We start from the raw sequence: 27,975 nt of genomic DNA on the forward strand, positions 1-27,975 counted from the left end.
GCTTGGCCGATAAGCAGAGCCGATAATCCCCATTTTTCTGATTACTGGAATTAAAAATTAATTAATTAAAAGTAAAAAGTACTGCTTAGGGACGGATGCAGCATGCAATCTATAAGCAACTAGTAACTAAAGTTATAACATATATGTGATTGAAAAAAGTACAATGTAGTGGAGTAGAGGTATACAAGTTCCTGAAAATCTACTTAAATACAGTACTTAAGTGAACGTACTTAGTTACATTCCATCACTCTGAGATCCATTAGTGAGGAATATCAATTCATTCACACTTTATAATAACCATCATTAAATTAAATGTATGGTTAATCAGGGCTCCAGACCTTTCATACTGGTTGCACTGGTAATTTTTACATTAAGGTGCACCCAATATTACATTTTAATTTATTTTCACATTATGTGAATGATTTTTAACAGGATAACAGGTGCAAATACATGTTTTCTCTTCATTTAACTCTCAGCACACGCAGCAAGAAATCGCAATAACCTCAGTTGTTTAAGGAAATCATTTTGGGTGCATGTGTGACCAAAATAGTTGCACAAGCCCGGAGCCCTGTTGCTTAAACTTTAGTTAATAGTTACCTTACTGTTAACAAACAATTAAATGCTTTATAACCCATTTATTAGTTCATTGTTTATTGTGAAGATCGGACTGATGTTTATAAACCTTTACAGTTGCTCAATAAATGGTTTTGTAAAGCATTAAATCGTTTTAGTAGCAGTGAAATAACTATTAACCAAAGTCTAATTAACTGTATCATCCACATGGTGAATCCATATGAAGCTGTTTGTCTGGCGCACTCTGCTTCACCTGTCTTGGTTGCATTAAGCTTCTATCTGCTGTCGTTGCTCAGATTGACAACAGATCAGTATATTTAATGGTATTTACAGTACTTTGACCTCAAACACATATAGCTGCTGATCGGTGAATGTCAGGGACTCCCTGAGCCTTCTCACTCACACACACTGACAGGGGGACAGTCTCGCTAAATTGCTTTGTCAACTGTGCTGATTAAGGGACGCGAGGTCACCCTCTGCTGTCGGTGTGTCCCGTCCTGCCTTGATGGTGATGATGATGCATTATGAGCAGTGTCCCAGGTATTCACATGCACTATTAAAAGAGAGGTGCAGCAGTCAGAGGTCAAACGAGGCTTCATTTATATAGGGCTCTGATCATTTGGACACTTTGATTCATCCAGTTTTATGGGAGCACAGAGCTGCACAATGGACTTTTTGTCCAGCTGCAAAACGACCAATTCAGGGTTGTCTCTTTCCGAGGGCGTTTGCGGCCCCCGGCGGCTCTGGCACAAACAAATCCAGCGGTCATTACGCACACTCCTGGGAGAATGTTGGCTGCAGCAGCACATGGAAAAAGAAGGTTATTTCTCTCCGTGGTGTAAGGTTAGTTGAAGGTGTGCATATGCAGCAGCAGCAGTGTGAGGAGGAGAAAGACAGACATGCACGGTGCAATCATTATGCACAGTATTAAACCAGATATTAAAACATAAATGCTCGAATTTAATCAATAGTCCAACTGGTTTCAGAGTCTGGCGTGCTCTCTCCAAAATGACTGCAACCTGACACTTGGGGATATCCTTGAATGTAACCAAAGGCAGGGACACAGCAGCCCCCGGCCAGCTTCCTCACATTAGAAGTCAGACTTTTGGCAGCGCGTCGCTCTCTGCACGCGTCAGCTGGTGGCCGTGAGCTGCAGGTGGTGTTGGCCCCAGGGCGATGTCAGGACATGCACTAAAGAGCCTCTTTAACATTATTTAAAGGCCTGAAGACAGAAGACATATGTCAATAGGAAGCAATCCAATTACATGTTATGTTCTTCAATTTTGTTATTTTCTGGGTTGAATTTGACATGATGTTCAGTGGCAGGAACAGGTGTTCCGTGTGCACAGTGGATGCACTGCAGCTTTTTTGTTGAATTGTCTGGCAGCACCCCGTTGTCTTTCATTATTGAATAAAAGCTTGTAGGATCTCCGGTGGTTTGTCACTGTCAGCCTCTCTTAAACCTAATCCCGGTGCCAACTTGTTAATGGGGCCCCTCAACAAGTGATGTGCTGCTGCTGCTGCTGCTGCTGAGCGCTCCTCGTGAAGCCGCACTCCTGAGCAGGTAAAGAGAAACTCAATCATCTCCTCAGGACTGTGTGTGAAAAAGAGACAGGAGAGGACACCGGATCGAGAGCTTTACCCGCACCCGGTGCATGATGTCATGCGCCATGTTGATACCTGACAGACTATACTGTTACTGGGCGATCATTTATTCATTTACATTTGCTAATGTCCTTTGCAAGCCTGGATGTATGGATCCTCTCCCTTCATTCCGTTCATGCTTGTTTTTGGAAATAAAACATGATTATTATATGGTCCTGCATGTGTTTCCCATGTGAATAGGGCCCCATAACTTATATTCAGGCTCTTCTGCCAGGAATGTTTCAATCGAAAGGGTCAGATTTCCAAACAGCTGTCGTTTTTATTGCCAGATGATTCGTCGTAAGGTCTTGTCTCTGTCTCAGCTACTATTGTTAATGGACATGAGGCCATCTAGTGGCTGCAGGATGGAGCCTCATGAACACAGGCTACATTTAGACTGTTTTTATGATGCTGATAGGATTTATTTATTTTTATTGCTCACCATTACTGTTTATGTACTGTTGAAATATTTTCAAATAGCTGCTTTGGCCAAATTTGTCTTCTTCTTCTTCTTCTTCTTCTTCTTTTCTATTTTTTACATGCTTATGAAGTCATTGGATTGAACAGAGAAAGAGAAAGAATTGAGACATGTAATGTAATTTGAGAGTGTGTGCGTTTATATACTCTTTTTCTAATGTTTTTATATCTAGACATACCTGTTTTTTATACTTAATTCATATTTTTAAAGGGGTGATATGTAAAAAAAAAAAAATGTAGTTGAAAAGATTCAAAAAGGAACTAAAATGATCAACAGAATGTGATTGAGTAGCAGTCTTGGTATTATGATATCAATGTACTGTATCTTGTTGCAGTGATATCGACTGAGGTTTGCACGCTAAGCAGCTAGCAGTCCAAAGCTCCCATGCTAGCGGTTTAAAAGCTGCCAATTCCCTTGTTACCCCTGCTCCCAGTCTGAACCACTAGCTGCACGGCTAACTGAGCTAAGTGGCTAAGACGGCTACAGTTAGCAGTTATGCTGACGATATGCTACTCACTATTTGTTGATGAGTATGAATTTAAGTAAAACAATTTATCTGTAACCTATATATACATTTCTAACACAGAAGTCCCAGTTCTTCTGTTTATGTTCATTCTTTTGGTTGTTTTATTTCACGCTTGCTTTGGTAATATAAACCACTGTTTACATGCAAAATCGAAGGAAGAGAGGTTGCGCATGACTTTGCCCTGTTGAGTCTGTATAAGATGCCATTCAAGAATCTAACAGACATAAATCATAGCCCAATAAAGAATGAAAAGTCCAATAAGACCACAGCAAAAGAATATTTATTCTTTTTGTACCGTTCGTTCCTGGAAAGTGCATCATATAGATTTTACAGTAAGCAAAATTCATATTTAAGACATGAACACAACCGAGCGACATTCACAATCATCATCATTTTGGACAGTGTGTTGCATAGGAGGATAAACGTCTGTTCAGCAAATGTATAAAAATTATTTATATTCAGATGAAAAGGGGGGAGGTCGACGTGGGCTTTGTTGTTCCATCAGAGCAGGTGTTGTTGGTCATTGGCCATTGTATGACACATTACACTTTAACCATTTCAGCGAACTCTGCAGGGAGACACAAGAAAAACACAGTTAGTCGGTGTCACAGGGTTATTCATTTTTATTCATTTTACTCAAGCGGCACCCGGCACTGCGTCTGGATGACTGCAGCTTCCAGCACTACCTGAGGCTGACTGGTGCCTGGTTCTCAGCTGCGGAGCGCCTGTCTATCTGTCTCTGGTGAGTGGCAGTTTCTTAATTGGTGTGTTAAAATCAAGAAATAGTAACTGTGACCAGCAAGTAGACCTAGACTGAATTAATCTGTTTTACCACATTGATATGGACTCAAAATGAAGCGATTTCTCTGTGATCTGACTGCAATAAATGGATTGAAAGAATGCTGAAATAACAACATCATAATGGTGCCTTGTAAAAAACCTGAATTCATGCTTCGTCAGGTCTGTCGGCCAGATGACAAACAAACAACTTTTAAAATGCTTGTTCCCTGAATGGAGTTCGGATCCATCAGAGCTATGCTGTGCTGAGACGTATTTTCAAAACTTACCAGGCAGTCTGACTTCCTTGCTCACTGCTCTTTATTTGTCTCAGTATGAGTAGATGTGTTAGTATACATAGCTAAATATTGTATTGGTACCTCATTAAAGTTGTAAAATCTGTGTTTGAATTTCTTCTGTAAAACTACATAGCGGCCCTTTAATATCCCAAGATAACAGCTGATCGGAGTCCGTACCTTCAGCGCCGATCTTGCCGTCACCGTCGCTGTCTCCGGCCTTAAGGAATTTCTTGGTCTCGTCGTCGGTCAGCGCGCGTGCACCTGCCTTGAAGTTCTGCAGGAACAGCCTGCAGACACACACGCACACACGCACGCACGCACACACACACACACACACACGCACATACACACACACACGGGCGGTGGTTAGTTCACGGACCTCAGCTCAGACTGAGACACACTTCAGACTCAACCTGACCACAAATAGATCCTGATGAAGATTCTTGAGCCGATCATGTACATTCCCCTTCAATAATTAAAAGGCAGGTGGACATGAACAGAAAGATGAAGCAGGCTGCTAAAGATAGTGTGACTTTACATTCCCCACAGCCATGTAAGAACAATACACCTGAAGCACTGTTCACTGGTGTGGGCACATTGTTGTGAGTGTCTTACTTGAGCTCCTCCTCCTCAATGAAACCACTCTTGTCCTGGTCGATGACGAAGAAGGCGTCCTTCACGTCCGCGCCGGACTTGCCGGACAGTCCGCATGCATGGAAGAACTTCTTGTGGTCGAATGTGCCAGCGTCTGAAATGAGTGCAGATCTGTGAGCCTATACTAAAACAACAACAACAAACCAAACTACACATAAAAGCACAGAACAAAGAGGAGCTGTGGTTGTGATTGCGTAATGTGGAGGGTCACCTTTGCACCCTTCCAGGGCTTTAGCCACATCAGCATCCTTCAGTCCTTTGAAAGGCATCCTGAACTGCAGAAATCAAATAAAAGCGATAAGTGATAAAGTCACTGACATGTGAAGCAACAACTTAACTGCACTTGATTCATGTTTGCTTAATCTTTTAGAAGAAGTACTAATGAATCACATTAAATTAGGTGGATATGGACCATTTTAAACAACATATCGCCTCTTCACAGTCTGTCGCCAGAATTGTCAAATTGTCATTATTCCGATTAGAAATAAATCAGAGTAGAAATTCAAATTTCCGCTTCTTTCCGAGTTTGATGTCCCACTCGAGAGATTGACAGGTGACAACTCTACAGTCGCTGTAATCCACGTCTTCATCGCAATGTGAAGTCCACATTAAAAGCAACAATAATAAAAATCAGGTTTTCTCAGAGATGCCCATGCGTGATGCTGCGGGCTTTCCCCCGCACGGGTCCCCGCCGTCTTCCCTCCTCCATTTCATTCAAACTCACCTCTGCTGTCTTTGCTCGGTGGGGTACAGATGACACAGACAAGACTCGAGTCGACTGCGGTGATCTTCCCGGTGCTCCCCGGTGACCTTTTATAGTTTCGCTCCGATCGGAAATCTGAGGCATAAGATAACTGACACCGTGGAGAAGGGGAGGGTGGCGAAAATCTCGTCCCCGCGAGCCAGAGTCTATTTTAAGTTTCACAAATGAAGACGCTTAAAAGGTGCGTTTGAAGAAGTCTTTCATATCCCCCATAACGCTAAGAATAGGCCTGTGCACTGCTGAGGAGGACGAATTGGGAAGCGCTGCTGGCACCTCTCAGCCGTATTCAGGAGGAGCGTGCGTGCGCTCGAGGCGCGTAAGTGGCGCTAATTGGTTGTTTTTGCCTCATTTTGAGCAACAATGTTGAGCTGGAGGGTGTTGACTGTTGTATTCAGGGGTCACTTTGAGAAAAAGAGTAGAGCTTATTAATGCGATAGTGTCAGAGTGCACACTATAGTTAACTTTGTGACAAACAGATGTTTTTGATGGATGCCTGTACCTATCATCTAAATGAATTATTTTGTGTTTTGTTCAGATTTAGCCTGTATCTGTGAGGGAACTAAGCATTTAGATCAGGTTTTTAATAGTCTTCTATTCCAAGTTTGAATCAATCCCATTTTGATTGGCATGTTTTCTTTGTTTTTTAAGTGCACATTGTCTGAATAAGATGAGAAAAAGATTATTTTTGGACAAAAACCCTTTCGATTGCTGTTTTCACCTTGCCAATCTTTTTGTAAGTCATAAGTCAACATGTTAAAAAGCACAAATTGTTCACGCTTTTCTTTCTTTAAACTCCAAATAAAGTAAAAAAGAAAAGAAAAGGAAAAATAAAGAAAAGAAAGGAAATTCTCAATCTTTGCCCGCACAGTTAAATCTCTGCCTGTAATGCTGATAGTGGCTCTGGCCTGTAGGTGGCAGCACTGTCCCGTGAGGTAACCCTGCTGTCACCATGCCTCTTTTCTGTTTTGACCACTTGGTTGATGGCAACAAGCTCGGGCTGTCATCTGATATGGTTGAGGCTTTAAATATTGCTGACTTGCAGCTCCCTGAGCATTTGTAGCTTCCCCTGAGGATTGTAATTCCACTTAAGTATTTCTGTGTATAAAGAATTATGTCACTTTTAAATCCCAGTGAGAAAACTAAAGAGAAAAATTGATTTGTTTAAAAAAAAACTCCTCAGAAATCTAAAGATCTGCATCTATGCACCAGATTCAAGCTGCTGAAAAGGCTGCTGATGCAACAGGGGCTGTTAATAGCCCCCCTGTTGCCACAGCACATCATCTAATTGACTACGCAGCAGTTGGTGGAGAAAAAGACCTTGGATCAGGCCAGCTAATTGCACTATGTGTGTGACAGCTATCCATTGAAAACCTCCCAGGCTCTTGGAAGCATGCAAGCAAAGCCCCAGGGCCTTTCCCACTACGTTTGCCAGCTCGTGGCTCGAGTCCAGCTGAACTCCCCCTCCCCTTTAAGCAATTGTCAAAACAAGTGCAGGGCAGGTCGGTTCAATTGCCTCTCAGCACCTCTTCAAAATCCCATTTTAAGATCTCCCGCCCATTGTGTTGAGAAAGCCCCATGCAGCATGCTAAAGAAGACTGACCTGAAGGAGATGACTTTACACCAAAAGAGTATTTATTCCTGGTTTTTTCACTCTTCCTCAATAGTGCATGTGGTGATGTACAGTTTGCACAAGTCATTTTTCAGAACATTTAACACACCCAAATAACATTTCACAGTAAAAGCATGTGTTCCATGTTTGAGAAATACTCCGCAGGCAACTCATAAATAAGGTATAAAAAATATTCTTTCAGCTGATGGTTACTGGTTCTTGCAAAGGAGCTCACAGTTCCGTGAAAGGGAGAAGGGGATCTTGGTCAATGGAAATTTATGCCTTAACAAGGGCAGCGAACTCTGTGAAAACAGAATGAAGCTGCCATTAGTAGAGAACAAAAGAGAGTCAGATTCTTGTGTCATCAGCAAATTGGTTGGACCCATTGGCTGACCAAGACTTTGAGTGTGTGCAGGTATTAGAAGAATGTGAGTGGATGTTAAATGCTGATTAACTTGCAGGTGTGTGTGTATCTTTGCTACATTCAAAGCAGGAAAGAGGATTCTCACCATCGACTCCGATCTTGCCATCACCGTCACTGTCTCCAGCGGCGAGGAAAGCCTTGGTCTCCTTGTCAGTGAGTGCTCTGGCGGTTTTACCGAAGTTCTGCAGGAACAGCCTGTCAGGTGGACAAAAGAGCAGGAGTTAAACTGATGAACATCTCAGACTGTGTTGACTGGTCTGTTTGGAAATCACTGAGCAGAATGAGTGTCCTTTAAAGGCACAATGTGATGTGTAAACAAGCCTGTTCATAGGTATTCAACTGTTTTAGGTTGTTAAACATTGCCTTTCTTTAGTTTGTCTAGTGCTTTAAGTGTGTAACCAAGTCCTAAAATCTTGTCTTGGTGCCTTAGAGGCCATTTCTTGCTCAAGTGTGCAATTTCTGAGTGTCTTACTTCAGCTCCTCCTCCTCAATGAAGCCACTGTTGTCCTGGTCAATGATGGCGAAGGCCTTCTTGACCTCATCAGCGGACTTGCCGGACAGGCCGCATGCCTTGAAGAACGTCTTGTAGTTGAAGGAGTCAGCAGCTGGAACATACATGGTAGCACCATTAGCACCCAGCCGGCAGGCTGCTACAGTACAGGACTTGAGTGTTGATGTAATGTGATAGGCTATGTGATAATTTTGCAGTTTAAACTGGCAGTTTATGTGACACATTGTGAAGAGTGCACTCCAGATGTTTTTATGTCAGCAAATGTGCAGTGAAAAGAAAGGGCAGTAAGTGAAGCTCACCTGAGCAGCCATCCAGGGCGGCTTTCATGTCAGCATCACTGAGAACACCAGAAAAGGCCATTTTTTCTTATTTATTCTAGAGGAGAGAGAGAAGACAAGGCTCGGGGTTAGTTTAAGCATCACAAATCCAGTACAGTGACCATGTTGTTGCTCTGAAAATCCTGCTCTAAAGCAAACTGATTCTGTATCAGTGGATCTAAGATGCATTGCCTTCAGAGATGTAGGCTATTCATCTTCCATGACTTTCCTGTGTTTAAAAATCATCAAATATCAAACAGAGACTCAAACCATCGGTGTCCTCTAGCTTCACATCAGGCATTATTATTATCATTAACATTGTATTTTTAAAGCTGTTGCTTAAAAACATCCACCGGCTTCTTTCGGTCACGATTCAGCTGATTCGCTGCTTTAATTCGCAAATGCTGTCAGGCGGCATCAGCGCTGCTGTTCGTTTACTTCTCTGCTCTTTGCCTACGGATGCCACAAACACAAGCCTGGCTGTGTGTATCCCAACGCGTTATGCTGCTATGACACTAAACAGGCTAGATGATGCTCCCACTGCGAGGCCAACAATAAACAGTGCAGCAGCAAACATGCTTTTTTTTGTTTCTCCTTCCCCCTCCCTGTTTTTTTTTTTTTTTCATCCGGTTAAAAGAGATCATAGCGCAATTATCCTCCACAAAAGTTGATCCTTAGAAATCAAAAGTGTGGCCCTCCTGCAGTCCCGTGTGGTAGCAGTGGTTGTCGGCTATGTTGGCTCCCTTTCTCCCTACAGTTATAGTCCACGGGGCTCTCCTGGTCTCAGTCCCTTTCCTTCCAGTGCAAGCTGCCAGCCAAGTGCGGCCTTTGCGCGCTCCCCACTCACCTTTGCGCTGCGTTGAGGCGAGTGAAAACCAAGGCGGACTCGTTTGACTGCCACAAGACTCATGCCCTCGCTCTTTTATAGCCGACAGCAACACCATTTACAGCGCTTTGCGTCTCAGTATCAGGTATACCAAGATGCATGGGTTTCGAAAAAATGTGTCTAGTAGTCTCGTCCTATTTTTAGGCGAACAAATGAGGATGCTACCATGTGTGCGGAGGCCTATAGCTAGACGTGTGGAAACCCGAGCAGGCCCGAGCTGCTCACTGGCTTCACTGGACATGTTGCTCTCTTATGATTTACGGGCAACATTTAAGATGCGATGAGATTATAAACGATATGAATGGGCATGTGTGAGGCTGATTAAAGTCGAGGAGGCCGATGGGGAGATCTGATAGTTTGGTGCGTGTGAGGAAAAACACCAAGAAGTCAGGGCCAATTAAGCTGCGGATCACTGTTTTAATAGGGGGTGTTTAATGGGTAGCCCTGAAACGTGATACATCATTCTGAGAAGTAGCCTATTAGGTCAGTAAAATGCTGTAAATATATGTGACAGGGCTGCCCTCGAAAACAGTCTTGTTTTTTATTGAGTCTGTGTTATCCCTTGAAGGTTTGTGAAACCCTTGTGAGGTTTGACTCATTTTTCCTTAAATGTAATTGGAAGTTCATCCTGGTCATAAAAAATACACAAGGAGGACCCAGGAGAGCAAATACCACAAAGAACATGTTCCATTCTTAAGTTGATAAAATTGATCTAACATTAATTATCTTTTTTGGAAAAGTGTTTCCTAAACTGTTGATTAATCAGATTGTGGTTATTCCTCCCTACAAAGCTGCTCACTTCAGGGTTTTCCCCGAACACTTCTGTTGAATTTAGGAATGGACTGCCGCTTTAATCATCTTTGGTACTAACTTGTGTGTTTTTGTGAAAAGATACCCTGACATCGTTCTCTAGAATCTGCTGGTTTGATCAGAATTCGACCTGTCAATGATTGCAAGCCGCCCTGGTCCTGAGGCAACAAAGCACCCCCAACCAAATAAACCCCCAAAAAGTCATCATCCGTTCCACAGAACATTGTTCCAGCAGCCTTCTGGTTCATCCATTTGGTGTTTAGTAAACCTTAGATGCTCTAACCTGTCAAACCCACCGTTCTCGTTCAGTGTTTGTCTGATTGTAGACTCTTGGATCCTTAGATGTGTCCCTGGGGGTCTTTGTGACCCCCCAGGAGCATTATAAACCTTTTGGTGTGTGGTGACTCTGCCTAACAGTGTATTGATGACTGTTAAAAGATGGGTTTGAACCTTTTCCAGCCTGGTGACCATCAACAACTTGTTGTCTGTCTCTGCAGAAATCTCTTTAGATTGAGGCATGGCTCACTTCCTCAAACCTGTGTGGTAAAGACCAGACTTTGATAATAAAGATAGAGGGACAGCTAAACTTATACCCATTGTTATGGGATTGTTATCCCATTACATTTTTAATGAAAAATTTATTTTAACTAGTTTGAGGACTTGAATGAAGATCTGATCAAATTTTAGATCACATTAATGCAGAAATACAAAAAGATTATAAGGGATTCAAAAACTTTCTAGCTTTAGTTTATGATTAAGTTAAAGCCTAATAGTTCCTTCCTTTCTTTCCTTCCATGTTTCTTTCTACTTGGTGCTGCTGTTCACAAATGAGCCCATTCATATGCATTACACGCCCGCAGTGCATCTGTCCAATATCATTTATTTGAAACTCTTGCCTGCAGTGTCAGTGGTAGGAGTTAATTTACTTCATTGTCTGGTTATTTCCCATAGAGTTGGTATTCTTCTCAGCTTGTAAGGAGTTCATTTTTAAATTATTGGAGTCAGGCTTTTCATTCTTGCATGTGGAGCAGTTGCAGCACATTCCTAGAGATGGTCTCAGATGATAGATATGTGCAGCCTCAGCCGATATGCTGTCCTGTCACATCAACCAGCAACCTAAAGTATATGCTACCGTATATCTCCATAAGGTTCATCTGAAGTCAACACGCAGTGAGTCGAGTTTCACTCCAACCCAGCGTCCTAACAGGGACAAGACTTTGAGGCCTATACCACCGGATCCCTAACCTTAGTAGGTACCAATCGTTCAGACTATTTTTTGAGTGCAGTCTGATTGCGTGTACGAACAAGTTAGCAATATGTTGACAACTCATTTTACGCTTCCATGGCATGAAACGCAGCTCATTTTTCTCACAGGTGACCAATTTACCAGAGCGGAGACCTCCCCCTTTTTTTTCTCAGTGTATTTGTGTGACTGATGAATGTGTTTTTGTGGCCTGTGTGACCTCTTTAGAAATATGTGACCCTTGACTATTAACCATCGTTTAAACCTTAATCAGTCATCAAGGACATTCGTCTCAGAGTCACATTGGTTCTATATTTTTAATAACTTTGGTGGATATTTCTACCTGTTTCTGCCCGACCCTGAAATCTGTTTAAGAGAAGGCAACACTCGTCCCAATCAGGGCCGTAACCCCGAAGCCAACACCGTGGGGGACCAAACCCCCACAGCTTTGGTGGGGTGGGGGTGGTGGTGGTTGGGATCCAACCACTACTTATCACATAATATCTGTTTTAAGTCTATGACTTCTGTTGTTTGACCACCTGCAGGAGCAAGAATGGGTAGGCGACAGCCGAGCTATGTATCTATGTCTCAGGTTTTATTTATTTTTTTAAATTTTATTTGTTTAGCTCTTTTTTATACAGATCCTTGAAGTCTTCCGTGTTAACTGGGCCCAGACACCTGATCAGATCTTGATCTAAACCTCCAGGTGTTGTCACTAAGACACCAAGTTTGGTGGGAAACCGCTCAGTAGTTTTTGTGTAATCCTGCTGACAAACCAACTAACGACACATGGAACATAACCTCCTTGGCGGGGGTAACGCTGGTTTGTACTCAAAGTTGAGTTGACTGCTGCAAACAGACGTTGTGCCACCTGGCACTTTAAATTGTGTATTATAAAAATGTCATCTGTGGGCAGCAAGAGATCAAATGGTGTAAATTGTACGAATGGTCTTCATCGCACTCTATGACAAAACCTGCAGTATCAAAGTAGACGACAGCCTTTTCAGCAACATTTGAGCTCCAATATTTCAACATTTTATTGTGTCAATCCAAACAATATGCACATTTTTGCGTATACACCACATTGTCAACCACCAAGTCGGGGTGTTGCTGCAACAGCTTTACTTTCCGAACCAGCTTGCTGTCTTTATGCTGCATGTAGGATCATTTGATGAAAAGTCTCATCATAATATTGTCAGTCACCTCTAACTTTTCTTATACATGCAGTCAGGATCAAGTTAAGTTAATCCCCTGAATACCTTGCATGTCACCACACTAGTCTCTGAAGCCCATACCCTGCCATAGAATAAAATAAGACACAGCACACAGTGACATCACATTTTAAATACATTTATTAATCCATTACAGGTACCTGATTTATTCAACACACAACAACTAATATCCAGCTTCAGCCGGCTGTCCACCAAACATCTTATTCATTATAGTATCACATCAACAAGGAAGAGCAGCAGCAGGCAGGTGCAGATTATCTGAGGTTTCTGGTCCAGCTGGAGAGTCAGGATGTCCGTAAGAAACCCACCATTCAAAAAAGGGAAAGACAGTCGTGGTCGTGTGTGCTCGTTGTCTTTATTTCAGGATATCGCAGAACTCTGCGGGGGAGAAACAGAAACAGAGGATTCAGTCAGATTCCTATTAAGCACAACAGCGTTCTCCAGGCAAGAAGTCGGTGTCACACAACATTATGGTTAAGCAAGATGACCAAGCAGAAAACAGATTACATTCTGTGTGCTTTCATTGTGTTTTTGTGTGTGCTTTTTTTAGGCTGCAATTTCAGCACTAAGTAATGGACAGCTCCCCTGTACAGACGGCTCCTCTCCTCATCTGCAGACAGCTTTTCGTGGGAAATGTTTCACATGCACGCACCTTCCAGCCCAATCTTGCCGTCCCCGTCCTTATCGCCTGCAGCCATCAGAGCCTTGGTCTCAGCCACAGTCAGCTCCCTCGCCCCCGGGGAGAAATTCTGCAGGAACAGCCTGATGTTTGCACAAAAAAATATCAACGATAAGTTCAACCTTGTATCATTGTGGATTTTATCTTTCTTGATGGCATTTTCTCCCCCTCTAGGGCTTTTTTTTCTCAGCTGTCTTAACCCGCCCCCCTCCATCACTCCCTCACCAGTCCTCCCCTCATGTATCACTGAGTTCATTCACAGAAGAAATGTGCTTCATTCATACACTGACCTCAGCCTGAGGCCACCACAATGGACATAGATGTAACACACATGCACTCACACACCCTATCCTTACTTGAGCTCCTCCTCCTCGATGTATCCACTCCTGTCTTGGTCCAGAATTGTAAACACTTTTTTCCCATCCGCCTCAGAGGAGCCGGTCAGTCCCACTTGTGCAAAGAATGACTTGAAGTCGAATGTGCCCGGAGCTACAGATGCAGAGAGGGTGGGGGAGAGAACGTGAGAGAGAGAAGACAGATGTGGGAGCTAGAGGTCGATCGCAGAATGACGAGAAAGCAAGAATGGCGAGGGGCTGAATAGAGATGTCGCATTAACTCATTCGCTCAGATGACTTTCATTCTTCAACCGGTGACATTTACCAATATACACCCTGTAGCGCATCACTGTCTTAGATTGTTATAGGCTTTGTTACTATGCCATTGAAGCAGTCAAAGCAGACTGAATATCTCCTGTGGGTCTGAGGCAATCATAAAATCTTAAAAGCTTTTTTATTTATAAAGCCGTTCTGAGTGGAAATTCTGATCCAGGGTGAGTTTTCGGGTGTAAGATTTGCACTCTGATTTAAAAATGAATCATCTTGTGTAAATCGAGGGGAGTCTTTAAAAAATGTATCCCCAACCCCGAGGTGACTCATTTTTCCATCACTTCTTGGAAGGAATCACAAAAATACTTCTTTCTCTTGCTGATGCGCACGAAAAATGAACGCACAAGTTTGAATGTCTTTTTTTGCCTGAAACATTCCCAGAAGGAGGGGTTTCTTCAATAAAGGGCATATAAGCGCTGACATTTGATATTCATCGGTGCGGTTGAGCTGTGTTCGCCTTGTCACGCAGTCAGATTTGCGAGAGATAAATGTTTAAGTGCTTTGGGATGTGAGGGCGGTACAGCTCGTGTGATTTTTTTCTCTGTGTGAATGCTCAACATAAACACTTTGGTATCTGGGTGGTAACTGCTCTCCTGCCACATGGCTGCCTGGTTACCTGTCTGCGCCTGGTTCACAGTGGGGACAGGGAGCGTGTCCCCACTGTGCATCACAACACATCACACAGGTATCCCCTGTGGGAGTGGGAGTGGGAGTGGGTTTAACAATGCCTCTCACTCTCTCTGTCTTTGGACTCATGTTCACCCAAAGTATGTATTCGTGTCTTAAAGATAAGTATGCGCGTCCCTGCGTGTGAGTGTGTGCCGTCTGACTCACTTTGACAAGCCTGGACCGCAGCCTTGATGTCCTCGTCGCTCAGCATCCCTGCAAATGCCATGGTCCTCTGTAGCTGCCTGAGGGATACAAACACACATGCACGCACGAGAAAAAACCCAAAATGACAGTGAATGAAACAGGTGCAGGTGTTTTCTGCTGTCAGGTAACAGTTTCTGTCAGATAAGATAGATTGAGCGTGATCATTCCTCTGTGGGTAGTCTTCAGGGACGTCAGAGTCTGAGTTGTACGTTTTATCAGGAGGGTTGTACCATTTTCAGAGTCAGGTTAAACCACATTAACAAAAGATATAACTTTGAATTGTTTCTTCAGAGAGAGAAACAAATGTATTTCATCATATGACATGAATTAAATCACGTGCATGATGATCAAGGTTTGTTTCACAAAATGAAAGCATTTTCTTCCCCACAGAGAAAGTTATTACAACTTGAACACAAAAAGGTTGAACATCCTTTTGTTTTGTTTTGTTTTGTACCCCCCCCCTTTAAACAAAAGAACTGACATGCTCCAAAGTGCAAACACGCAGAGAACTGCCTGCTATCATCACACCAACATCACCGTGCACATGAATTTGCAAAAAGGGAAAAAAAAGAAGAGCTTGGTACTCACCGTGCTTCGGTTGGAGGTTTGCGCTCTCTGAGCCTGTGATGTGCTGAGCTCTGCCTCTCTTGCTTTGTGCCAGTGAGCCAACGACACTCTCTCGCAGCAGCTTCGTGATCCGGAGTGCAAGAAGCAGCCTGACGTCTCTGTCCTCAAATCCAGGGAGATTTCCCCCACGCCACTGAAAGCCTCCTCCTCCTTCATCAGTTAATCAGAGCAGATAATTGTCTCCCTCATATTGTTTTGCAAAAAACATACAAAAAAGATAAAATATTGACATTTCCATCTGATAAACATACATACATTTTTATACGATATTCATCCAAGTAATTCTGCTTTTCCTGCTGCAACAACAACAACAACAACAACAACAACAACAACAACAACAATAACAACAACAACCCCTAATGCTATCAGTGTTGTTAATATTGATACTAAGAAGGAATAAGAGGTAGGTGTACACAGGTAATGCAGAATCTCTCAGTAGATTAAATGAATGTGATAATTATCAATTAGTCATGTGATGTTTTTAAAGGTGTACTACGTAGTTTTGGGGAAGAAATTTGAATCTCTAATCTTTTGATGCCCAAACAAACTAAATAAACAAACCCTTTGTTTTCAACACAATTCCATACTGTTTTACTTTGTTTGTATGTGGCGGACCCTGCCACCTTTCTAGCTTCAAAAGCGTTCTGGGGACCTTATTTTCCCCTGAGAACAGCTTGTTTATTCACTTATGGAAAAAATTGATATTTCTGAGTTTGTATTATTATCTCATCAGTATTGTAAATATTGAAATTCTGAGTTTGAATTTATTCTCCAAAACTACATAGTGCCCCTTTAATTTTAGTATTACTTATGTCTAGGCATTTTAAAAATTATAATGACACATGAATCTGCCATTCTTATTTTATAAGTCTTAGCTTCATATAAGGGGTAATAGGTGGGTTTTTCCAGAGTATTACAATGATTAAATCTGTTGATATATTATTTGCTGAGGTTTAATAACACTATAATAATAATAATAATAATAATCAAATATCATGGGCTATTGCTTGGGAGCCATTAAAACAACAGAGTCAGGAAAACACACAAGCAGACAGAGGTAATGACTGTCTCTAATTGGGATAAATAGCCTACAACAACTTGATTGTTCAAGAGCGTTTTTCCTATTTTTCTAGCTGTAGTGATCAAAGTAGAGTTGCATTTTGTTTTAGTCTTCAATCATGGGGAATATCGAGTTTCCCGTAAATCTACCGAGCAGCAATAATCAGATGAAATCACTACAGTAAAAAAAATGATTAAAAACCAACAAGAAATAGCTCATGATGCTTGAGCCAGCATCAGTGCACCATTAAAACCAGCCTGGCCACCAGTTATATGCTGTTGGGTATTATGGCTGGTCTTAAATCCAGAAATATAAATATTGAACACAGACAGCTCGTCTCTGTAATCTGTAAGGCGTGCATCACATGGTTGGCAAGTGACTGGATGTAAAAAGCTTTCCCCAGATTTCATACAAAGCACTGGATTTACATGACTGATGATAAAGCTCGAAGCCGATTGGCTCTGTACGTTTAACGTGCAGGTATTCCTTGTTGTGATTGGTTAGGGCGCTTGTCAGTTATCTGGAGTTTTACGCCTCATTCCGTGATGTGACGTTGTACAGGAACATGGCGCTTTGGGGGAGAGGTGTTTCATGATAGTCAGGGCTATTGATTGATTTACTTTCGCTATGTTCAGTTAAATAACACTAAGCTAAACACACCAAATATGATAGGTCGTGAAAGGCGATCGCTCCTTTTGTCTCTATGGACAACGGAACACTATATTTCGTAGCGGTGTTTGCTGTCGTCAGCTGAAACTGTTAGCATTGACATGCTAGCCGAAGCTAGTTAGCTGGCTAACAGCAAGTCGCTAGCGCTAAACAGTCAGAAAATATGCTTGTTTATGTAGCCTACACTGAAGTAAAACAGATTATCAATGATTAAAACACGTTATTTAGCTTCAAATCAGCCATTTACAGTTTAGGACGACGATTCCAATTAGCTAACATTTTGTTAGCTAAGCTAGGAGGATGAAGAGCCGCCATGGATATGTTTTGTTGCTGGCCAGTGGGATTTTTCTATCGGCGTTATGTCTGTGTGAAGGTGCCCCTCTCCTGTATCCTCACAAATCAGGTGAGACAGCTGACTGAAAGCTGATACACAGCTAACCGACTGTTTGTTCACTCACTACAACTCTTGTCTATCAAGCTGCTTAGCTAGCAGATGTTTCTGTTAGCTTATATTTGCCGGGGTAGCTGTTGCTAATCAGCAGCTAAAAGCTAACAACACAACAACCTGACTGCATTTCATTCTCACTACTGAAGTGCGTTTCCTCATTGTATAGATACTTGTACTGATTATTGTATGTTTGTGTCTACAACATAGCAATTCTACAGTCTGTCTATGTGTCCTGTTAGATCCTCTAATAACGAATATAATGGAAAATATCAGCATGTCATCGTCACGATTCAGCTAATTAACATCAACACAAACATTACATTCCCCTACCAGAACTCAGAAAATACTGATTAACCTTGTCTATTTTAATTGTGATTAATATTTAACACAACTAAACCAGTCTCCGGGAAGTTGTGATGTGTCTGAGTTAATATAGTACAGACTGTTTTAACTGCAGGTGCAGAGATATTTAACCTTTGAGTGGGGTTGGTCCAGTCATTGACATTTAACAAAGTTTATGGGACAATGGCCTGGATGTTGGCCTACCAGCATGGAAACACTGTAATTGTTTCGAGACGGACCTTGAATAACCTTTTTGATGTTGAGTCTAGTTTCCAGGCATCTTTCCTACATAACAGGTTTTGTCCCGGGTGTAATCATTGGATTATTTTGGGCTAAATGAAAGTGTTTTCATGGAACAACATCTTTGTCACATTGTAATATGCCCGTGTGATTAAAAAACACTTAATATGTTGATTAGGAGACTCTTGCTCTTGCTTGCTTAAAACAGAATTACAGAAACGGGAGGAAATTGACTGTATGACAGTTTAATCCCAGCAGATTTATTGGGAAAATTAATGTGAGATTACATTTATATAATTGCTAGTGGATCAACAGGAAACCAAGTGAGGACAATTTTCATGATTATTAATCATTGAAGACATTTATTGAGTACAAAAATGCCAAACATGGGTGGTTACAGCTTCTCAAAGAACATTTGTTTTCCTTCATTTCAAAACATTGTGAATTCAATGTCAAGTATTTTGACTGTTTCCCATTCAACAATTAATCCATCAGTTCTTGAAGATGAATCCAGTCCAACAACAATCATTTGTTCCAGTCTTAATGTTGTGGATGCCATATGTCCAATTTTTCCAGGCCTCACTTGGTACAAAATAGGGCTGCGCAATTCATTGAAACGTAATCGCAAAATCGCAATGTCCAAATTGCAAGAAGCTGCAATTATTTGATAAAGGTAAAATGTGTAACAAAACAGCATTGTCATGAAGTGCTGCAGTGCTGCCCTGGCCTTCAAATTTTGTTCCTCAGATGTAAGATAACATTTTTGTTCAGTACAGACCCCAAGAAATGTCGCATCTTCATGATTTTCATAGTTTTCTTCAGAGAAAGGGAAAAATGTGGTGCAAAAATTATCATTCTCTTTAAATGTGAGTCATATCACCATCGCAACATCTGTCAAAATAATCACAAATGATCTTTTGACCATATCGTGCAGCCCTAGTACAACACAGGCTATATTATATAAGAATGGAGTCATGCATGGATATGCTGTAGTGAGGGTCGGTAATGTGTAACTGTAACACATTCCTAGCTTATCGGCATCAGTCAATGATTAGCAACAGTGATGTTTGTTTATTATAATACAGCATACAAGACGTGATGTTGCAGCATGAGCAAGCGTATAATGCTTTTATTACATAGCAACCTGTTCTTTGCCCCACTTCCCCAGTCTTCGTTTACCACTGCGTACAGATACAGTACGGCAACACCTCATTGTATAACGTTTTGATTTCGGTTATGGCTTGTGAGTCAGATCACAATTAAAATAATAACTAAGGTCAGTTGCAAAGCCGGTCTTCATGTGACATGCGCTCTGTTTACACACATCAAACACGGGTAAAGGTTGGGCTTTAACGGAAGTTTTAACTACAGTAACAGCCAGGTGATAGAGTCATGTGTGGATTGTAAGACCAGGTGGACATTGACCTTAGCCCCTCCACTACATCGCTCAGTGATTCATTGACTAGCACACCAGGATGTACTGGATGGTGCTTTAACACCAGCCTCTCCTTTATGTTGCCCCAATCAATGTTTTTGCATTCTGACAGTACGTTAATAGACAGTTTATAATTGAAATTGACACAATGCTAACTTGCAAATGCGCATCCTGACAAAGACAGCCATAAATATTGGCTGCTTCAATTCCCTGGGCTCATCATTTGATCGATGAGTCTCAGTCTAGCAGACAGACAAATCTAAGCTCAACCCAGACATGTCAGCCAGACAATGCCATCCTTCATCCTGCATGAAACTGAAAGCGCAGACATCCACTGTTGTGCACGCTGGTGGGTGAAATCTGCAAAAATGGGTCAGCTCCCCCTCTGAGTGAATGCCTGCTGAAATATGCAGTGGAACCGAAATAAGACCTGGCAGCTCCCTGCCGTATTGGTCCCAAAAACCAGTTGAGTCATTTGGTGGTGCCTGCCAAGTCATAATATGAACCCATGACTCAGATAAGGCCTAGCGGAGGAGAACTGATCCCATGTAGAGCTGCCGTGACCCAGCTCCTGTTTTTTCCTATCTGACTGCCACTGCAGCCTCTCTGGGAGTCCTGCACCGCCTCGAACCTCGCTGCTCCGCTGAAACAGAAGGGAGGTGTTTATATTAAAAAAAGCTGCCTACTATAAACAGCAAATGTTTTTCACAGGATTGTTGTTAAGTTATGCTTTGGCTTTATTAAAGCCAGTTGGTATTAAATGGCATAAGTACAGTGATGCATGTGGTACGTATTGTTTTATGATGTACATTTTTATGGAGGTTTGATGTTTACCTAACATGTAGGGTACATGTAGCTATGTACCTCACTAGTTCAACTAACAACTCACTACTAATACTTCGTATTGAGCTAATACCTGAAAAACCCGGCCAGTGGTGTGTCTGGGACCACCACCATGTTTTTGACATTTGAACACCCATTCTGACAGTGTTTCTTATCTCTTGGCCAAATTTGGCCTGCCATAATATTTATATTGGCCCACCAGATGTTCCTATCGTAAAATAATAAAATTAGTTTAAATTTCTTTAACATAAATTGTTTTAATGGCCATTTTTGTGAGGTAAAAATGGCGGGTGACACTTTGTGCAGGAAGTCAGTCAGTTCAGGGAACTACGGATCCTAGTTTGTGTTTTGTCCCTCTTCTCATCCTGTGGATGTGTCATCTGTTGTAGTGTCTCTCACCTGGAGAAGATGACATGACAAGTGCTGACTGTATTGTCTGACTCACAACAATCTTAAATAATTAAACGTGTCTGTTGTTTATTGCAGATTCAGTCTATCAGGTTGGGCTACAGCAGTTTCCCTCCTGTTTCTTCCACTTACTGTTCCTCAGAGGAACTGTGTATAAGCTTAAGGAGGCCATATTAGACTTTACAAGGCTTATCACGTCCCTCGGGATGTCAATGATAAATTGTGAAGGTAGGAAACACTTTAATTTAACAGATGTAAGTACACATCTGCATTTAGAGCTACTTGTACTTTGTCTGTCTGTGTCCAGACGATGGACCTATTTAATCTTTAATTCCTCTTCTCATCAATATTTCACCACAGACGCTGTTTCTCCGATGCAATCTTTGGCACAGAGGAGAGGTTTGTGGAGGAGAACAGCCTTTTAGTAATAAGTAAAATATCCGTGTTTCATGTATTTCAAACCTTTACAGTTAGCATCACATTATCTCTCTAATCACTTTTCCCAAAGTATACATTTCCTCAGAGGTAAGGGGAACAGAGCTCTGTTTGATATGTCCGTTTTGGATTCAAGGTTCAGTATGTTTTCTGTGCAGGGAGGAAAACTAACGGCACTCAAGACAATTGTAAAAAGTCAGGATGCAAGAGACCATATTCAGCCACTCTGTCTATTTTTGTCAGTGATAGCTTGGTGTTCTGTGGTCATGGCTGACACTTTGGATCATATCTAATGCTCCCCAGGGAGATAAAGTGATTGCTGCTCATCTCATCTGCGCTCTGACAGGCTGTGCTGTCTGAATACACAACTGCTCCATCTGACCAGACCTGACTTATAGTAAAATCACTGCTCAGCCTGTTGTCAGACTATCTTTCAGCCTCTACATGCTCTAATCTCGGGTTCATGTCAAGAGAATATTTTATTTATAATTTAGAGGAAGGCAGGACATGATGTCAGATTAATTAAATCACTTATGCAAAGGAGCTTTGGTACTGAAGCTGAGGCTTGGCCTGTCATCTGTAACAATGGCGTGGTTGTTGGTGTAGGCTTTGCCAGTGTGAATATATGATAAAGCATTGTTTATGAGTAAAAGCAACATACATCCACAATAGTTTTTTGTTTTTTTGGAGATCTGTCCACACTGAAATGCCAGCACGGTAGCGATAGCTAAATGTCTTTCCCCTGTTTCTTTTGACAACAACATTATTCAACATCTGGTAAGAGTTTGACAGACACATCCCAGTTACTTTGCTTGGTGTCAGCAGTTTAATAAGGCAGCGTGCACAGTTTAGATGTTCTCATTGACATTCAGTTGATATCTGCATGTGTGTAAAATAAATTCATCAAAGGGTAGCGCAGGGTAACAATTTTTCCAATGCTGCTGCACTAAGAGCATTGATCATTTCATAATTTAACGCTTGTCAAATCCTCTATTGCCTTAGGATTTCCCTGCCTATCCAATTAAAAGGCGGACCACCTTTCTATTATTGACCGCCACCTTGTTAAATATTCGGACAAAAGCACAAAGGTTTGTTTTTTTTTAACACTGAAACTGCCTTTTATCAGCAACTGCTCTGATGTGCCTGTACCAAGCGTTGGCATGTTACACGTAAGGTCAACGCAGCAATGAATTACCATTAATCCGAAGTAAATAGGACTGGATACCCAACCTCATTAGCTGGTACTTGACAGAGCATTTTAGAAAGCAGAAATTCACAGCGGTGCATTTAACGGTTGGTCAGATATTCAACAGACATTCAGTCCAGATCCAGCGGCATGTTCTTACTCAGTTTTATTCAGTGTTGGTTGTGAGAGGATGGTTAGCTCGCCGTTATCCCTTCCATGTCATGTGGCCCACCCAGTGGTATCTGCTCACTGCACGGGTCAAATTGAAAAGCTGTCCGCCTTCATCATTCTTGTCTTCACTTTTTCCATCAGGCTCTGTGCCCTTTTGCCCCTTTCTTTCCCTTGTCTTTGTCTTCCCGCAACTCTGGTTGGGAAGCAAAACATGTAATTGTTTATTTGTTTTTTTTCTCACCCTTAATCACAAGACACTCACAACCATTGCTGCCTTTGTCTCAAAAAAAGTCTGTGAAAAACCCTGCAACCTAAGCATAAATGCAGATTAAAGATAGGACCTCTATTGTGGGATAAACTATCCAAACAGACTTGAGAACAACAGAAAATTAGATTCTTGCTGATCATTGCAGAACCAAGCAAGTGTCCAAGCAAACATATGGCATCATTTGGATGAGCTTACAGTACAAGGTGCCACCATTTTTAGATTGTTCCCATTTGGATGAGTTTATATAATGAAAAACGTGTCAAAATGGAGATGAAAAGTTATGTTTTCATATTTAGTGGCTAAGCGTAGACTGATTGGCCTTGTTTGATTTCTTATTTAAAAAGCTCAGACTGTTTGTGTTGCAGCCATACGCAAAATCTGTTCTTTTCCCCCCCATGTAAAAGTGTGAAAACATGGGACAACTAGAGGTAGGTTTGCCGTCTGGGGGTATTCAGCACCCGCTCTCATCTGTTGGGAATTTGTAGTTGAGCAGAAGGAGACTCAGGAGGTGCTGATTCCCCCTCGAGCAGACAGGATGTACCTGACAAGCTGCGACCAGTGGGAGACAGAATAAACACAGCGGGGAGAACGGGGAGGAGAGTCTCCCACAAATTCTCACTCGGCTTTGAGTACACACAAACGCACACTCGCACAGAAACACACACTGCGCCATGTCAAGATGCATTGGGCTGAGATAATGTTACCATTTATTACAATGTGATACCACATAGTGAAGTACATTGCTGATGATTATTTATCAAAAATCTCATTGTGTTATTATTTTCTGAAAGCACTCAAAGTCCCTACAATATTGTTGTAGTACCGATATTGAGGTATTTGGTCAAAAATATTGTGTTGATCGATTTTGCCACCCAGTCCTAACATTAATGAACTGCTTTTGAGGAGATTTAAAAATTGTGAGATAATGCATATCAGTGATCTCTAGTCCTGCTCCAACACACCAGATTCAAATGCATTGGGATGTTATCAGGCTTTAGTGGATGACGAGCTGATTATTTGAACCAGGTGTGCTGGAGCAGGGAAACATCTTAAACATGCAGGGCAGAGGGCCCCTGCAAAAGGACTGAAAAACACTGCTGTATATATATCGTGTATCAAACTATTGTTAGGGGCCGTGTTTCCAAGCCCAAGCGATGGCTCACAAGAGGTTGAAGGCATTTTTTAGATATTTACTTTTAGAAACAAGGCTATGGCTTACCACACACTTAATGATGATGAATTTAATTTGATGTATCACTTATTTGAAAATAAAAGCTGTAATGTATACAGTTTTGCAGCCTACTGCAGCCTACTTTTATCTAACTTTTAACCCTAACCGTTCTTGTGGTAGCACATTATCTTTTTTTAGTACAAAAATACATCAAAGAAGCTCGACTAGTTAATGTGCGTTGTGTGTGAAGCAGTCTCTGTTGCACTAGAAAGAAAAGCTTCAGCTGTTCCTGTGTGTATGCACTTTTGTTACCTATTAAGGACCTTTCCGGGTATAAACACTGATAAGAATGTTAATAATTAATCATTAATTGATTAGTCTCTGTTAAGAATTTCACCGACAGTCATGGCTATTTCGATTATCAAATTACTAATTTATTACAAATACTTACTTATCAAATATATCAAAATGAAATATACAATACTTGAATGAGAAAATATATTTGATTAAAATACAAGTAATTTTTAATTTAAAAAGTACTATACAATCTGATTACTATATTTAAGCCACTAAGTAACCTCAATATGGGTTGGATTTTGTTGTGCCAGTTGTTGACGGCACCCAGCAATTGAAATGAAGTCTTTATTTTGTGTTAGTGTATTGTTCACATAACTTTGTGTTTATCTGTTCTTTTACCTCCTAATGTAACCGACTCTGACTTTGTATCAGTTTTCTAATGGAAGCATGCCCAGCATATTCCATATATTAATGATGAACCGATCATTGATTGTTAAGGCAGCTGACTGTCGGTTAAAGAAATTGCTACAAATTTGCATCCCCAAACACTGACCATGTCAGGACAAGTAGTCCTCATTAGGACCAAAGCCTGCTCCTCATGCAGCAAAACATGATTTCTAAGGTCCTGGTTAAGATTAGGCTAAGGGTTTGTGTTAATGCTGTTATGCTGCTCAATGAATGGAAGTCAGTGTAAACCCGTGTGTGTTTGTGTGTTGGTCAGCATCGGTGTAGTGAGAGCAGCAACTAAGCAGCACAGTGGGCGGGGGGTTGTAAGGCTACCGTCAGCCCTGACACTTGAAATGCTGTGACAGCAGCATCCTCACTGGAGCGGGCCCACACCTTCTGTCACCGCTGCTGCACCATCAGCTGCTTATCAGCCAGTGGAAACCCCCACAGCTGTCTGAATAGCTGATTAGGGGTTGAAGCTGTTTGGCCTGAAGAGTCACGTCATGCTTGTGTAAATTGTAAACCTAAAAAAATCACAGTTTTGACTCCTCATAGCAAAATTAGTCTTTCACAGTATTACAGCTTTGTGTTTCTTCCCTCTGCAGAGGTGTTGCTGGTGAAAGAGAGCAGGAAGCTCAAGAAGTTGCATTTTAAGAGCACTGCAGTTTATTTTTATTGTTAAGCGTTTGTTGTGGGTGGATTAAGTAGAACAGGCAGTGCAACCCAAGTGTGCTGTATTACTGTCAAACACACCCTACGTTTAATGCTTATGACAAGGCTGTCAGCTGCCTTCTTTCATTCTCCTCCAAATTAATTTTGAAGCACAGCTATAAATGATTCAGCATGGTTTCTGTCCGTTTTTCTCATTTCAGGTGGAAGCACAGGCGACACATTGTCTGTGTCTCTCTACCTGTCCCTGGTGGTGTCACTGACGGCGCTCGTGGCCTTGGTGGTGTTGCTAGTGAACTGTGTGACCTGCTGCAAGGAGAGGGAGATCAACTTCAAGGTGAGAGTCCCAGCAGGCAGCTAGCCAGACAGACATAGCTCCACCTGGGCCCATGTGGGACACACCTAATGAATACAGAGTGGGGTCGGAGCAAAATGGTCTGTGAATTCGGTTTCTGTTGTGAAACGAGCCAGTTTACATCCACTCTTGACTTTTGTTGTTGATTTAGGAGTTCGAGGACCACTTTGATGATGAGATCGACTTCACTCCACCGGCAGAGGACACTCCCTCTATGCAGTCCCCAGCTGAGGTGTACACCCTCGCTGTCTCCCCTGTGGCTCTGCCTGGACCCCCACACCTCCAACCTCCTGCCCGCATCACAGGTCAGACTCATGCACACCCACAGACGCACATTGTGTCTAAACATGCACTTTTACTCTACATATTACATACTATACTGGACATACACATACAAATGACACAGTTATAATGTTTTTGACTTACTAGATTTTTTGCAGTGCCTTTTTTGTTATTATTTTTAGTTTAAAAAGAAATTAATTGTAAACATACAGATCTATGAACATATATGGAAGAATGGTGTGTTTTTTGTGATTGGCAGTTGATAATGATGAGTTACTAGAGCACAGACTGGGAAATACTATAATATTTATTATTAAGGTCATGATTAGTTCATAAATATTGGTGAATCAACCTACTGACCACTGTCTTCACAAGCTGCTACTGATTAACTCTAAACCAGCTGCCGAGTGGCACAAATTAGTGACAATTCATTACTTCTAATTACCTAATCATTGGTTTCTATGTTGTGTGCCCTGTCAGGTACAGTGATCTTCATAGATCATACTGAGTAGTTACCAAGTAATCCCTCATTGATCCCTCATCATGATTAGGACAAGTATCTACTTAGTTTTGTTTTAAGAAATCACCTACTTGTCCTTATCATTAAGTAATGAGGGACTACTTAGTAACTACTCAGTATGATGTATCACATTTTTGTGTACTTGCTGCCCACAAGTACTGTGATGAAATTACCACACTTAGGAGCAACAAGTGCTCAAAGTGAAATTATTATTTTTAGTACAGTCTATGTAAACATTGTTTTGTGGTTTGGTTCACAGAGGGATCCACAGGCTTCCAGGTAGCACGTCACAGCCTGAGTTACATCCAAGAGATAGGCAATGGCTGGTTTGGCCAGGTGAGATTTGTTCCTTTAATGTACAAGTTTGCAACTTTTCCAAAAAATGTAAAAATACAGATTGTAAGTTGCATAGTGTTTGAATTTTTGCTGCTTATTCTGCGACTCATCTCAAGGTCTCTTGCCTTTTGTCACTGATTTTCTCTGCAGTTGTTGGGAATGATGGACCTCGTATCCTGTCAAGTCTAAAAGTTTTGTATGCATTAACAGGTCCTTCTGAGTGAAATCTACACAGATCCTGGTGGAGCCAGAGTGGTGGTGAAGGAGTTAAAAGCTAATGCAAGTGCCAAGGAGCAGAATGATTTCCTGCAGCAAGGGGATCCATACAGGTAAACACTGTAACTCTGTTCACCGGATACTATTTTTATTTTTCAGATGTTTTTAATCTGCAGTTCAGATATTTAATATTCGATTGAGTAATGGTAGTGTTTTGGTAATGTGTTTGGAAGGACATGCGTACAGTGCATGTGGACAGAAATAGCTGACATCACAGTAATGTTAGCAGCACCCTCTACCTTTCCTCTGTCACACTGCATTAGACCTAATCTCCTCTCAAATTGTACCAATATTGTTTTGAGGGAATTATTTAAAAAAGCTTATTGCAGTCCTTTTTAACATTAGCTTTTTTTTACAGAGTGCTGCAGCACCCAAACATCCTCCAATGCCTGGGACAGTGTGTTGAGGCCATTCCCTTCTTGCTTGTCTTTGAGTACTGTCAAATGGTGAGTGGCCACCTGCTCTACTGAGTGTCAGTTATAGGCACAAATTAATGCTCAAAGAAATGTTGATTGTTAATGAATCTT

At 41.6% G+C, this 27,975-nt stretch overlaps 4 protein-coding genes across 4 annotated transcripts in view; 1 reads left to right on the top strand and 3 right to left on the bottom strand.

Annotated features, from left to right (window-relative positions):
• Positions 1–3,479: 3,479 nt before the first annotated feature.
• LOC311268391 (parvalbumin beta-like) lies at positions 3,480–5,813 on the bottom strand. Its single transcript, XM_084372020.1, has 5 exons — positions 5,676–5,813; positions 5,163–5,226; positions 4,913–5,045; positions 4,475–4,584; positions 3,480–3,789 (listed from the first exon to the last, which is right to left on the bottom strand). The coding sequence occupies exons 1-5, from the start codon at positions 5,796–5,798 to the stop codon at positions 3,764–3,766; spliced, it is 456 nt and encodes a 151-aa protein (XP_084228146.1). The 5' UTR covers positions 5,799–5,813; the 3' UTR covers positions 3,480–3,763.
• A 1,511-nt stretch (positions 5,814–7,324) lies between these two features.
• On the bottom strand, positions 7,325–9,545 carry LOC311268392 (parvalbumin beta-like). Its single transcript, XM_084372021.1, has 5 exons — positions 9,423–9,545; positions 8,558–8,633; positions 8,220–8,352; positions 7,833–7,942; positions 7,325–7,625 (listed from the first exon to the last, which is right to left on the bottom strand). Exons 2-5 carry the CDS (start codon positions 8,616–8,618, stop codon positions 7,600–7,602), a joined length of 330 nt encoding a protein of 109 aa, XP_084228147.1. The 5' UTR covers positions 8,619–8,633; positions 9,423–9,545; the 3' UTR covers positions 7,325–7,599.
• A 3,303-nt stretch (positions 9,546–12,848) lies between these two features.
• pvalb5 (parvalbumin 5) lies at positions 12,849–15,679 on the bottom strand. Its single transcript, XM_084371190.1, has 5 exons — positions 15,552–15,679; positions 14,925–15,001; positions 13,782–13,914; positions 13,399–13,508; positions 12,849–13,124 (listed from the first exon to the last, which is right to left on the bottom strand). The coding sequence occupies exons 2-5, from the start codon at positions 14,983–14,985 to the stop codon at positions 13,102–13,104; spliced, it is 327 nt and encodes a 108-aa protein (XP_084227316.1). The 5' UTR covers positions 14,986–15,001; positions 15,552–15,679; the 3' UTR covers positions 12,849–13,101.
• Positions 15,680–17,196: 1,517 nt separating this feature from the next.
• lmtk2 (lemur tyrosine kinase 2) overlaps positions 17,197–27,975 on the top strand; it is a 28,617-nt gene continuing 17,838 nt past the window's right edge. The window contains exons 1-6 of the mRNA XM_084370503.1: positions 17,197–17,722; positions 25,883–26,016; positions 26,186–26,339; positions 27,096–27,172; positions 27,383–27,501; positions 27,807–27,894. Of these exons, the coding sequence (XP_084226629.1) occupies positions 17,620–17,722; positions 25,883–26,016; positions 26,186–26,339; positions 27,096–27,172; positions 27,383–27,501; positions 27,807–27,894 (675 nt within the window). The 5' untranslated portion in view covers positions 17,197–17,619. The remainder of the gene's footprint in view (positions 17,723–25,882; positions 26,017–26,185; positions 26,340–27,095; positions 27,173–27,382; positions 27,502–27,806; positions 27,895–27,975) is intronic.

This window comes from Pagrus pagrus, assembly GCF_965226575.1.
Source record: "Pagrus pagrus genome assembly, chromosome: 13".
Classification (NCBI taxonomy): Eukaryota; Metazoa; Chordata; class Actinopteri; order Spariformes; family Sparidae; genus Pagrus; species Pagrus pagrus.

What these genes read in the sequence shown, in the direction of transcription:
- pvalb5 (XM_084371190.1), bottom strand. Translation starts at nt 14,985, where the DNA reads ATGGCATTTGCAGGGATGCTGAGCGACGAGGACATCAAGGCTGCGGTC. An exon ending in ATCGAGGAGGAGGAGCTCAA is followed by an intron (nt 13,509 to 13,781) that starts GTAAGGATAGGG and finishes TGCAAACATCAG; the next exon opens with GCTGTTCCTGCAGAATTTCT. An exon ending in CGGCAAGATTGGGCTGGAAG is followed by an intron (nt 13,125 to 13,398) that starts GTGCGTGCATGT and finishes TCTCCCCCGCAG; the next exon opens with AGTTCTGCGATATCCTGAAA.
- LOC311268392 (XM_084372021.1), bottom strand. Translation starts at nt 8,618, where the DNA reads ATGGCCTTTTCTGGTGTTCTCAGTGATGCTGACATGAAAGCCGCCCTG. An exon ending in CGCCCTGGATGGCTGCTCAG is followed by an intron (nt 8,353 to 8,557) that starts GTGAGCTTCACT and finishes TGTATGTTCCAG; the next exon opens with CTGCTGACTCCTTCAACTAC. An exon ending in ATTGAGGAGGAGGAGCTGAA is followed by an intron (nt 7,943 to 8,219) that starts GTAAGACACTCA and finishes TCCACCTGACAG; the next exon opens with GCTGTTCCTGCAGAACTTCG.
- LOC311268391 (XM_084372020.1), bottom strand. Translation starts at nt 5,798, where the DNA reads ATGCCTCAGATTTCCGATCGGAGCGAAACTATAAAAGGTCACCGGGGA. An exon ending in ACCGAGCAAAGACAGCAGAG is followed by an intron (nt 5,227 to 5,675) that starts GTGAGTTTGAAT and finishes TGATTTCTGCAG; the next exon opens with TTCAGGATGCCTTTCAAAGG. An exon ending in AGCCCTGGAAGGGTGCAAAG is followed by an intron (nt 5,046 to 5,162) that starts GTGACCCTCCAC and finishes CACTCATTTCAG; the next exon opens with ACGCTGGCACATTCGACCAC.